This window comes from Eurosta solidaginis, chromosome 4, assembly GCF_040869045.1.
Source record: "Eurosta solidaginis isolate ZX-2024a chromosome 4, ASM4086904v1, whole genome shotgun sequence".
NCBI lineage: Eukaryota > Metazoa > Arthropoda > Insecta > Diptera > Tephritidae > Eurosta > Eurosta solidaginis.
In genome coordinates this window covers 277,414,881-277,428,146 of record NC_090322.1, presented here as the reverse complement: position 1 = coordinate 277,428,146, position 13,266 = coordinate 277,414,881, and the positions used below count along the sequence as shown (strand labels likewise).

The 13,266-nt window shown below is 34.6% G+C and overlaps 1 protein-coding gene across 1 annotated transcript in view; it reads right to left on the bottom strand.

Annotated features, from left to right (window-relative positions):
* Positions 1-559: 559 nt before the first annotated feature.
* Positions 560-13,266, bottom strand: part of LOC137247498 (uncharacterized) — a 64,796-nt gene continuing 52,089 nt past the window's right edge. The window contains exons 5-8 of the mRNA XM_067778450.1: positions 11,858-12,161; positions 11,651-11,802; positions 11,165-11,320; positions 560-4,653 (exon numbers count right to left, since the gene is read on the bottom strand). Coding sequence (XP_067634551.1) covers positions 1,169-4,653; positions 11,165-11,320; positions 11,651-11,802; positions 11,858-12,161 — 4,097 coding nt within the window. The 3' untranslated portion in view covers positions 560-1,168. The remainder of the gene's footprint in view (positions 4,654-11,164; positions 11,321-11,650; positions 11,803-11,857; positions 12,162-13,266) is intronic.

Sequence of the window (13,266 nt, the reverse complement as noted above, 5' to 3'; positions counted from 1 at the left end):
CAAATAGAACTCAACGTCCAAAAATGCAGCCTCCCAGTGGGTTAGGGGGCTTAGAATATACCAGCGGTACGTATGCCTGTCGTAAGAGATGACTAAAATACCAAATTGATTCAAGGGATTGTGCAGTGTAACCCTTTCAAGGGGTTGCCAGCGCAATATATAGCATCTCCAACCCGATTGTCAACCTCACCTACCTGTGGCGAATCCTGTTTCTTAAACAGACGAGGCTCTGGCGACCCCAAGATCCTTATCGATCTAGGGGGTGGGAGGGCGTAATGGCTTATGGGTTTCATGTGGTCATACCAAATCGTTCCCGAGATGGTCGGGAATAATGGTGCTTGTTACCGGAACGTATCGGATGTGCATCCGGCAAAGGACCATCAACATCGATAACTCAGACGTCTCCCCAAGGCCTTCGGGGAGTGTCCTTATCGCTACAACAACAACAACAGCAACCAAATAGGCAATGTCAAACTTAGTCCAACTTTAACTGTAAATTAATTTCACACAGTAAGGCTAGTCGTCTGTATGATGGATCCATACATATTATAAAAAATCATTTTTCAACTGTCTTCAAAGTCTAAATTATTTATATCTTTTTATTTCTGTTTAATATTAAGAAACTAACATAATTTGATATTTATTTTACTTTATTCTCATAACTAATAATAAATGTATTTAATTTAACCATTTCTTTCATGGTTTTATCGTGCATACATAATCCTGGATTTGTGAATAATAATGAACTTAGGTATAGTTTTAGTAAATACGAGTACAATTTGCATAATTGGCAGTAGAATGTTTTCCCACTGTTTTGCTTGAGTTAAAATACTTTGCCATTGAATTAAATGTTCAATTACCTAATTATTTAATGCTGGCTAAAATATATTGATAAATGTGGTATATACGTGTGTACGTAAAGAAATTGTAACGTTTGTTTTTTTTTTTGTTGTCTGTTTTTTTTTTTACAAATTTAAGAACAAATAATTTGTGTTTTTTCTTTTTGTAATATTTTTTTTTTTTTTCAATTTTTTGCAATATCGTTTCTAGATAAATGTTGAACAGCACCTTTAACTAAAATTCTATTATTATCGTTGGTGTAGTATACAATATATAAATAGTATATAATAACTACACAAATGATACAAAACAGACATAGGGCTAATTCTTATCTTTTGCGACGTTTTGTTTTCTTCTTTGTTGCACATGATGGTGTTACTAAACTGACATTGGTTAATGTTGATTGAACTTGTTGTGGTGTGCTAATACCAAGTACAGGTAAATCTTGATCGGAATTTGATCTACGATTTTCTGCTTCGACATTACTTTCCTCTGCCGAGGATGTTGATGATGATGTAGCAGCATCAATAGCAGCAATTAAATTAATTTTGTGCTCTAATCTTTTTGTTTTCAGTTTTATTGGTGCATTAATTGCGACGGCTGTATTCGAGGGTAAAATGAAAATGTTATTATCATCCGATGTTGTTGCAGGTATGGGACCTTCGCTGTCTGTAGTTGTTGTTGTAGTTGTTGAATTGCCCAATGGAGAAGCACGTGCAATCAAAATTGGGTGCTTTTGGATGATGTCTTTGCTAATGTTATTTGTACTTGTCGGCAATGTTATGGATGATTCATTATTATCACATATTGTTGGGATTTCTGTATGTGAGTCTATCATAGCAATTAATGGGCGTAGCTCTTCATCGTCGTCACGTGTCTCTGATTCTTCCTTTTTGTCTCTGGACTCCAATTGTTGCCTCTTTTTCCGTTGCTTTTTCGACATTTTTTTCTCTTCGATGATAATGATTTCCTCTGAGGCAGAAGAATTGGCAGAACTTGAATATTTCTCTTTTGTGATTCTTGTCATTGTTGTAGGCTTTGTTGTACTGGTAGCATGCGGACTTGGTTCGAAATCTAAATTTGGTTCTTCATTCTCATTTAACAACTTATATTGTGCTGTTGATGATTCATCTTTATCAGAATTAATTACATGCTGAGTATCTGGTTTGTTATCATTATCGCCTATCTCATTATCATTTTCATAGTGAAGAGATCCACATAATGCGAAAATAAGATTTTTTTGATTGAGTTCTTTATTATCATATTTTGGATTATCTTGGAAAGGACTATCAAAGTTGATTAAGCTTTGATCAGTCGCGTCATCCTTCTCATTCTTTGTTATCAATTTCACATAGTTTTTTTTCGAAATTGTTGAAAACGGTGCCATATCTATATCTAATGATTCTAAGGCTGGCAACGGTGGCAAAGCCTCTATTGGTTGTAGCGCAGGAAAGCCCTCGAAATGTGATGACCATGGCCGTTCGCTTTTATTCTCGTTTATTAAGTTCAATTTTTTATCAATTGTTTGTGTTAGCTTCATTGTTGAGGACACATCTGAAACTATATCCTCACTCTTTTCTGTAAAATTGTCTTTGTTTTTAATTGGTTTTTTTGGTTTGCATACTACACCTAAGCTTGGATAATTTGCGTTGGCTTCGACATTTCTTTCCGTATTTTCGAGATTACTTACTGCTTTCCAAGCTGAATTCATTGTCTTTGGAGCCTGCAAATTTTGAAACGTCTCCGACTGTTTTGTCTCCAATAATGGGCTTATTACTTTCTCCTCATTCAAAGCAATTATATTTGTATCGGGTTTGGACTTTTTTCTGGATTTTGCAACAATATCAGCACTTATAATGGTTGATGAACTATTCCCCGGATCAATTGCCAAAGCTTTCTCAGTATAAGTTTTCGATTTTGGATTTTTACTCTTACCAATAGCTTTAACATTTTCATCATCAATAATGTCGCCTTTGAAATTGCAGGCTGCTTGTGTATCTGAAGTTTGTTTTGTATCACAACCAGGTTCTTGATCTTCACCTTTTTTCAAATCGATTGACTTGGAATCACCTCGTTTGTTATCTTTATTTGGAATATCATTTAAATCTTGAGGTCCAACTTTGACTTTTACCAATTCATCTTGTTTGTTTGGTTCGATAGATTCAATAACCTTAATTTTATACGTACTTGAAACATTGTTATGTTTTTCATCTGGCGCAGTAAGGCTTTTTGTATCAGCAGTTGGTGCTACTTCATTTGGCTTAAATTTTCGCTTAATATCTTTTGATAATTTATCCATATCTTTTCTAGCTTCACCTTTGCTCTGAGTTTCGCTCTCTGTTTCAATTTCAAGTTCCTTTAAAACTTTATTTCTCATATTATTTCTTGATGAAGTGGAGTTATCTAAAACATTTTCTACTTTTTGTTCTATTTCTAAATCTTCACTTTTTCTGGTGTGAGTCTTGACAGGTTCATTAGCTTCTTTTTTGGTTTTCGATACTGTGTTTAGTTTTGTTTCTGAACCATGCTTGTTAGAATTAGGCTCTTTTGATTTCGGCAGTATTAAATTTTGGTCCTCAACATTAGATTTGCACGTTTGTTCTGTTTTGAAGTTAATTTTCTCCAATTTATCTTTACTTGGGTTGTTTTCCTGTTCATCATCATCATCATCAATATATTCCTTCTTTTTTAGAATAATATTTTTCGCACCTACTTTAGCGAGTTTTTTCACTTCATTCGCTTTTATAACATTTGTTTTAGTTTTACACTCATTTACCGTTGATTGTTCTTTGCTTGGAGATTTAACAGCTGCGTTGTGTGTTTGTTTTCCATTTTTTGCTAAAGGTGCTATTGGTGTCATTCTCTTAAATTCTGTTGGTTCTTCTTCTTTTTCTTCTTCATAAATTACTGTCTGTTTGATATTTGATTTATTTCCATCGCCAAATTTTGTTTTATCCCCAAGCATTCGTGGCTCTTTTATGTCTTCACATTTATCTTTTTTCTTTTGCTGATTCTTTAACGTGTTATTTGTTGTTAAATTATCACCACTAATTGGTGTTTCAATGAGTTTAACGTCGTTCATAAATTTCTCTGTCGTCTGTTCAGCCTTATTAATATTTAATGATGCAGGTTTGCATTTTAATTTTGAATCTTGAATTGATTTTTGTTCATCTAATTTTTGTTGATTGATAAAACTTCTCATAGTTTGCATTTTGACTTTCTCACTTTTTTGACTCTTTTCTCGTTTACTTAATTCGGCGTCGACCTCTTTAGCTATAACTGGAACAACCAAATTATTTTTGATAACCTCTGGAGGTTTAAGGAATTCTTCATTCTCATGGGCTACTGCTATCTCAGCGGCTTGACGATCTTTATCGTCACAAAATATGGCCACAACAGGACGAAACAAAGATTCATCACAATTTTCATGGATAATATCATCCTCGCTAGCTAACTGTAATACCACTTCATCTAATATATCTCTTCTCACCTCAGACGAAATACCTGAAATCACAGTTGTAACAGTACCCAATGGATTCACAACTTTTTCAACTGAAGCTTTGGATGGTTTTTGAGTTTCAGATTTTCTACCAAAAACATTCGGATGTAAATGAACCGTTCTATTTTTGTCTGAATAGACATTACAAACTAAATTCCAACCAGCCAATGCCGGTGAATTTTCTGTTGTTTCTGACGTGTACGAGGCCGAAGCTTTCGAATTGGGATCATAATCATCATCGCCAAAATCGGGATCTGCACGTGCATCATAGAATGAAACATTATCAGACGAGGCGACCTCATAGGCTAATCGACCTTCAATAGAAACACAGAGGAAGAGAAGAAAAAAAACATATATGGTGAGAAAATAGCATTAACAAAAAGCCAAAGGCAAATTTTATGATCGCGGTGCTGTGCTTTGTAATTCGTATAAATGCAAAAAGTTAACCCTTTATTAGAGGGAATTAGTTATTAGTTTCATTCCAAAATTAACTTATTTTCAAGATTCTGGAATTTTTCGAATTTATTAGAAACTAAAGTGGCAATAAACTCTTATTAAGGATTTAGAAATTATTGTGCGTTATAAAATCATAAAACAGATTTATGTATCTTTATTAAAAAATAAAAAATTGAATTTACAGCAATGTGATGCAACTTAGGAAAAAACACAAAAAGAAAAGCTATTTTGCAATAAGTTATTGTTTATTTATGCAGTATGTGTGGATGTAGTAGATGATGCATGTGTATTTGTGTAAAGCAAGTGTTATATAAGAATTATCAACAAATTAAAAGACGATCAATAGTAAGATTTCTTACCAAATCAATTTTAATAATTTTCGTGTTTATGTTTCAAACATACCAGCACACCACATCTTAACAAAATTTGTTAAAAAACCAAATTCTAAAATGTAAATTATTTGTATGTATATCTGTTGATAATGTCAATCAAGAAATGTAGATATTTATTTACTCATCTTTAAGTGCCTTTGACTTCTGTGAAAATCCTTTTTTCTCTTCATATCAGGTGGAGGAGACCTTGAACACACCGAAAATAGGAAACAACTTGCCTGGTTAAAAAATTTTACGGAGGACCGTTTCACATAAATAAATGTCTTGTCATACAAGTGAATTTGTGAAACGGTCCGCAGGTCGGGAAAACAACTGCACGTCTATACAAACTCATAGTTACTTTTTACTCGTTATCTCAAAATATCACAGTTCCAATTGAACACCTCGAGCTCTACATTGAAAAACTTGTAAATTTTTGTTTTCAAAACATGGTCCAAAGTTTCCTTTGTATATAAATAAAAAGCAGTTAAAATATGAACCCAAGACCAGGGTTATAGGGCAGCCGAAACTCCATTATTTTTCCCCATTTTGAACCAATCCGAGATCTTGTGATTTTCAATCGTATTGGTCTACCGTCAGACCTATGTTGCGTATGCATAGTTATTGGCGTTTTCAGTTTTTTTATTTTTTGTACCAAAGTTCCCATTCATAAACGGCTTCCATGATCAAAAAGGCGTTGATATGCTAATAAAACGGCAACGCCCGATGCATGATGACATAAGGCAAGTGACCATTTTTAAATGTAAAACAAAACTCTGCAAACTCATGAGCATAATAACAACGAATACAATCTGCCAGGTTTGACGTCAATGAAAATAGCTGCTAGGTCGCCAAGCTGCTACTTTTTTCTCAAACACAAATCAGTATGGCTGGTCATTCATCAGAGATATCTTGTAAATTCATTGTATCGTGAGCGGTTTCGAGGATAAAGCTCAGTGCCACTATACGAATCAGTTTGATTTTTCTTTTTTTCTATATGAAGATGTATGCATATTCGAAAGACTTTCGGTATTTTTCGTTATTAAATTTTTTTTTTTCGGTTTTACATGTGGAATTCTCAATGCACAACATAACAGTAAATTTTACATGAGAATATTTATTGTGATGTACAACTCTTCTTAACAAACGATAAGCTGCTAAACAATGCCAACGAAAACTGACAACGCGACTTCGTTTGAGAGAATATAGATTTACGTTTTCCTACATATATACATATGTAGCTATTTATTCACATATGAAAGCGAATCTTATAAACATATTCGTAGAAGTCCAGCTTTTACTGTCGTTTTATTTTTTCCCTTAAAACATGACATCGTTTTTTCCATGAGAAACAGACATACCAGATTCGGAACAATTTCGGCTTTTCATATATGTATGTATATACATTTTTCTACTTCTTTTGGGATTATTCAAATAATAAACTCTATTAATATTAATTCGAATAATATTTATTCGTTTATTCTTTTGTATCTTGAAATTATTGAATATACCAATGAAACCTAAATAAATCTGTAAAACTCGCATTTTGCTAGAATCAGAAATTATTCCATAATCCTTTGTATATACGTAAACAAAAAAATTAAGAAAGCCATCATACTAAGTGAAAAAGAGATATACAAATTTAAATTTTCGTTATATTTCGTACGATTTCTTCAAGAATCATTAACAATTTATACACAGCTGGAAGCGTTAACGTTTTGTTCGTAGGTTAACAGAAATAATTTAGGGAAGAATAAACTATTTTATTTCCACTTCATACACGTATTTGACCTTTTTTAATCCCAAGTGATAGAAGTAAATGCCCCTATTACGGTTAACAACTCAATTATATTTCAGTTGAAAAACTCAACCTGTCAAAAAAATGTTGGTTGAAGTTGCCTAGTCTAACAACTTTTTGTGGAATTACCGTTTACAGCCATGTATTGGTGTAGTTGTCAAAGACATCAAAATCTGACAACTGATTGCTAGCAGTTGTTTTAGAAAATGTTGCAGTTGTTTGGAAAAATATTACAAAAAATGGAAAGAGGGTAATCAAACCTTTTAATATTTATTTTAAAGAAATTTTATAATCAGCAATTTTGGACACATTTACAGAAGAAACAAGGTTTCAACGAAGGACTACATTGAAAAACTTCTTGAGCTTATGGAGCGACATCCCGAAGTTGGACGAGACAAGCCGCAGTTAGGATACAGCCAAAACGGTGAAATTATGCGATCGTCAGCCTCATCGATATAACCCACTCCTCCTGGAAATCCTGTTTTAGAGTAAAATGCGATTTTTGAAGCACTTTGCTCCTCTACACTCATTTGGATTTTAGTCCACTTCGCACAAGTATGTTCCTCACTAATAACTAAAACGTATTTAATAGGTACAGGTGTTGTAAGTTGTGCCAGTTTAAAACTAAAATCATTTCCACAGTTTCTGTGATAGCTGCCGTCAGCAAGGAATCGTAGTGTAGTGCATAGTTTTAAAATAGGAGGTATAGCCGTCCCTTGAACGCGTTTGCGGAAATGATCTTCTATTTCATTTAGTAAGGGGCAAAATGCTTGCTTACTGAACCGAAAATAACTTACAAATCTGCAAAATAACTTCATTAGAAGCTTATCAATTGTCATTTAAATGTTTTCTTACTTGGTGAGGGTTGGAGTAATCAATACTTAAATTCCGCCACAAATTGATCAGCTGTTCATTTATCTGTCAAATCATCACTTTTTAGGTGGGGAACATCAATTCAGCTTCAATTGAAATAAGTTGTAATTCGTAATACCAAAGAGGAGTTGAGTTGTAAACCGTAATAGGGGCAAAAGTCTGATAATTTTTCATTTTTGGTTTGTGGAGAATCTTATTTGGGACTCGCCCATATTCTTATATGCTCATTAAGGTATTCATATTAAAGCGTTTAACGCGTTCACGGACAATCAAAATTTAAAGGGACTGCAAAAACAGGCAGGCAGCCATTTTTGAAACTAGTAACATTATCCGAAAACTAATTGTAGCATATTTAATCAGATTATTCAGAAAATCGTTTTTTAAACGTTATATAAAATGTATGTATAATTGTTAATTAATCTTAAATGAATAAAAATTGGCTTTAAAATTTTAATGCTATAGAGTTGAAATTTCTGAAGTAACCCCCCTCCCCCCCTCCCACCCCCTCCATTTTTCATGAGCATGCGAATATCGGGATACATATTCTTATTAAATAAATTGAGTATTGTCACGAATTTAGGGAAATTCCGCTTATTTGCAACCTTCTCCTAACGTTCGTTTCGCTAAACTATTAAATAAATAACTCCAATATTCAATAATGCAAAATGGTCTTTATTAGACTACTTTGAAAATATTCCACAATAACACTTATACTTCGCAACTGATAGCGTGCTTAAATCAAACTGATTGCTTTTTACTCAGCTTTCGCTCCTCTTATAGTCTCTGCTGTCTCGTTCGCATACTTCTAGGCGTTTCTTCTTCTAGAATTTACTACTTGTTTACCAGCAATAAACTTATCAGCTATAAATTACAGATGCTCGCATAGCCATATGCGCCTGTATTGTGAGTGATACTTCCACCGATGATTGGCTACTTTTGGGAGTATCTCAGATATATGCATGTGTTTGTGCGTTTGTCTCCGCTGCTTGTATGAACATATGTATAGATATAATGATTGATTTGTTTGTTTATGTGCATACAATTGTCACTGCTCAGTATCGGCTTAGAGATGATAGTATCCCTTAGTGTTGCTAATATTCGTCACAGTATCAACAAATATATATGTGAAATATTTTGTTTATAACTTTTTTGTTAGTTAAACATTTTTGGACCTTTTTGGTTGAATATTCATTAAAAATACAGTTTTTTTTTTTTTTTTGAAATCACACAATAATTGGAAAAACTGTTGTGATAAATAAAACTTGGCCACTTAAATGAATTGAGCCATAAGCACTACTAAGATTTTGACCGCAACTGTACATGTTGACAAAACCTATTTTTCACAATATTCTCCAAACATTTCAAAAATAAATCGGGGATAGATGTTACATTTTGCATATAACATCGGAACAACAGTGATACGTCAATGAAATGTTTGTTTGTCCCACTTCCTATGTAAAAAAGGTCAAATATAAAATTTCAGTGAAATCGGGAGACGATAACATAGCTTATATCGGGAGGCATACTGTATGGGAGTATGAGTAACTTAATTTTTTTTAAGGTCAACGCAAAAAACTTGTACAGTGCCATACATTTTGCGATGTTACAAAGTTAGTTTCAGAGATATAACCAAAAAATAGTTGGTGTGGGTATAAAACTGGACCTATTCTTCCTATTGAGAAAAAGGGATCTTCGAACCTTGATCCCTTTTTACACCCAACTTCTCAACTATTATGACAATCAGTTTTTAGTCTTTCGTGGGACAGTTTGTAAGATATGCTGCTGCTGGTCTTAATTATTGCATTTTCCATTGTAAATATTTATAAAAACGAGCATTTATGAATTAATGGAGTAATTAACAGGGCTAAACAACAACAAAATTATAAATAAGTTAAAATAAAAAATAAAGTTTTTAAAAATGTTTTTGAAGAGAAACTGAATTCGTCAGGGAGCAAAATTTTTATAGTCCAAAATCTATATCTATAAAATTCAATATCTGTTCGTTTGAGCACTTTTAACTTTTGAACCACGACATGGAATGCCATGAAATTTTGTATAATGATTCTAGGCGTTCCTGGAAGTAACATAGGCATGTTTTTCTGATGGAACCCGAAATTTTTTTCAAATTCCCACAACCATGCGCTTAATGATATGTACTGAATGAAGTATGAAGAAATGATGTGATATATCAAACGCTGCGTTTTGAAGTAATTACATTATGCAAATTCGAATAGTGGCCTTTAAATTATTATTTATGTATGCACAGTTGTTGTATTAAATTTTTTAGAATAATAAAACAATATTTGTCAAATATGAGCCTATGATTAATTTTCGTCATCTGCTATTCCTTCCAAGACTGGCATGGCACTCTAATCAAATACCACGCGGGCGGGATCAAATATAGGTGATTTAACAGCAACCGCATGTATTTTCAATATGCAACCAATGTCCAACATGCAAGAAGGGTGGTGAGATTTAAAGACGTTGAACTTTAAAACTATCTACGGATATAACGACTTCCACAACTCACTTTTCAACGTTATGAAATAAATTTCCTCGCACAGCAGTCGGGCTGTTACTAAAACCTGCTGCCACACGAAGGTACTATATTTACTTACGGCAAAGACCTGATACTTCCATTGAGCTCGAAGAGTATTGTGCGGCTATAGCAATAGCAACTACAACACTAACTAATCAGTTACCAAGGATAAATTACCGTGTGAGTTATAAAAATCAAACTACTTTGACATAGTGACATGGAAGCCTCACTGTGTCTGTTCACCCATCGGCTCCGTGGCAAGCGTATTATTGTCTTGGTATTCACCAGTTCAATTTGTCATGTTCTTTGGCTTTAGAGCGGTCACGCAAAAAGATGCAGTGAAAAATTAAGAACTGGAACTCCTAGCTTCGTAAATTCCGAAAATAGTGATATTGGGATTTAGGAGACGTGGCATATATCAAATCCGTACGAACAAATATTTTATTAGTAAAACTATTTTATTTTTTTGCGGTAGCTTGACACCAAGGGAAGACAAGACTTTTTATCCCTTAGCGGGTTCGGTGTTCCCGAATTTTTTCCGCAAAAATTTCGTACACCTAATCATCATCCTCTGTCCTCGGACGAACTTTTATCTTTAGTACACTAGAAGATCCTGCCATCCTCCTAGCTACTTCCCCATATAGTACAACGGCGATGATAAGAGAGGCGATGTCCTCGAGACAAAGTTTTGCTAGTAGCTCCTTACCCCAAAAGTGATTGCACTTATACATTTAAAAACACATACACCACTATTTAATAATAAAAAAAAAGAAGGAAGCGTTACTTACAAGTGCTTTTGTGAATCTCTGATACAGATGGTGATTCGCGCATAGCATCGGCTAAATCCTCCTTTAGACGAGAGTCGCCATGGGATAAAGTGAAATCCGAGTCCGAGTGCTCGTGACGAAAACGGTCCATAAGTTTCGGACTTTGCTCTATACTACCTATTAATATAAAATTATATACATGCATCTTTATTAAAAAAGATGGGATTTATACATCAGCCTTATTCTGGTGGGCGTAAGCGTCTTCAAATCATATGGCAGAACTCATTGCAATAGAGTTTGTTAAAATATATTGTCAGACAAATCTTGCAAATCAAGTTCTACATTCACCTCATTTAGACCGTACGAGTGGTTTCCTTTTACACTCGCTACCCGGGATTTTACTATATTATGGAACATTCAATGGAGCCCTTAAACTTCAAATCGAAAAAAGCGAACATCCGGAGAAACATTCGTCAATCAGAATAAAGCTGTATGTGTTGAACTTACTGTAGGAACCCGACTCAATCAATACTGGCAGATTACAGCGTGCCGCTGCAACTGGCATACTTAATGAATGAGAACGCACTGCCGAAGCCGCAGATGTAGGCTTGGAAACTCCTATTTCTACAGCTTCAACATCAACATGATTCAAATTAGATCTGAAAATTTTATTTTTTGATATTTCTTTTTTTTAATTTAAGTTGAATCACAAACCCGCTAGGTGTATTGTATGTTTTGAATACACACTGTGGTCCCATCCAAAGACGACGGTGCGGTCCAGCATGTGTTATTATTTCCACTTGTGACACCCAACTTTCGGTTTTTTCCTCTATATCATACTGGCGCATGCTGTCTAACAATAGGCAAGAGTTACGATCTTTTATTAGCCAATTATCATTTGCTAACGGAGGCATCAATTCATGAGATCCATCTCGTCGCCTACCAAGGTTCCATTGAGCTTTAGCTTCCACATCCAATTCAATTGGAGTATCATCACAAATTTTTTCTTTGGCAATATCTGGAAAAAACGCGCAAATATTGATTACCACATGCATTATAATTATGTTAAATATTTATCTGTGTCATCATGCAATAGCCGCATAAGTCAAGGATACGCCGGTATACGCTTTTTGAACTGAACATTTGTGTATTGACAATTCCTAGCAAAGTTAATAACAGATTCGTTATCACCAAACCCGGAATTGTATATGTCAGATATATGCACATAGAACGGTTTAACGATTTGACAGAACCAAAGTTAAAAATTAGCGCTTTTGGCGAACCTAAGGGAGTCCAGAATTTTGTGAGACCCCAGCGGGTTTGGAGGCTTAGAATATACCCTCGGCAGGTATGTCTGTCGTAAGAGGCGACTAAAATACCAAATTGATTCAAGCGGTTGTGTAGCACAACCCTTTCAAGGGGTGCAGCGCAATATATAGCATATCCAACCCAATTGTCAACCTCACCTACCCGTGGCGAATCCTGTTTCTTTAACAGCCGAGGCTCTGGCGACCCCAAGTTCCTTATGGATCTAGGGGGTGGGAGGGCGGTATGGCCTAGAAGGTTTCATGTGGTCATACCAAATCGTTCCCCAGATGGTCGGGCTAGTACCTTGATGGTGCTTGTTACCGGAACGTACCGGATCTGCATCCGGCAAAGGACCATCAACATCGATAACACTCTCCAATGCTTTCGGGGAGTATCCTTATCGCTACAACAACAACAACAACGGAAACGTTGCTATAGCAAACATAAGCTACGGATCGTTAGCAAATTTAAAATTTAAAATTTTTTGTTTCTACTTTTTGTTTTGTTTTGGAAATTGCTATACAATATTGAAGAAATAAACTACGGTTTTTGATGTTGCGTTTTTGCAATGACGTAGGAAATGCATAGCCATGTATTTTGTTAGTGTACGGTAAAAAATATGTCATGAAAGTTTGGAATGCAAAAATGCCAGACCAAATCCTGAACCTCTTTACTTTTTTTGTTGATATGTTGCAAACATCTTGCCGTCAATTAATGAAAGAAATTTTGTTTTATGTACAAACACTATAGGCTTTCTAGGACTTATGCCACTTGCTGCTTCTGACAGCTGTATCACTCCTAATAGCTGGAGTCGT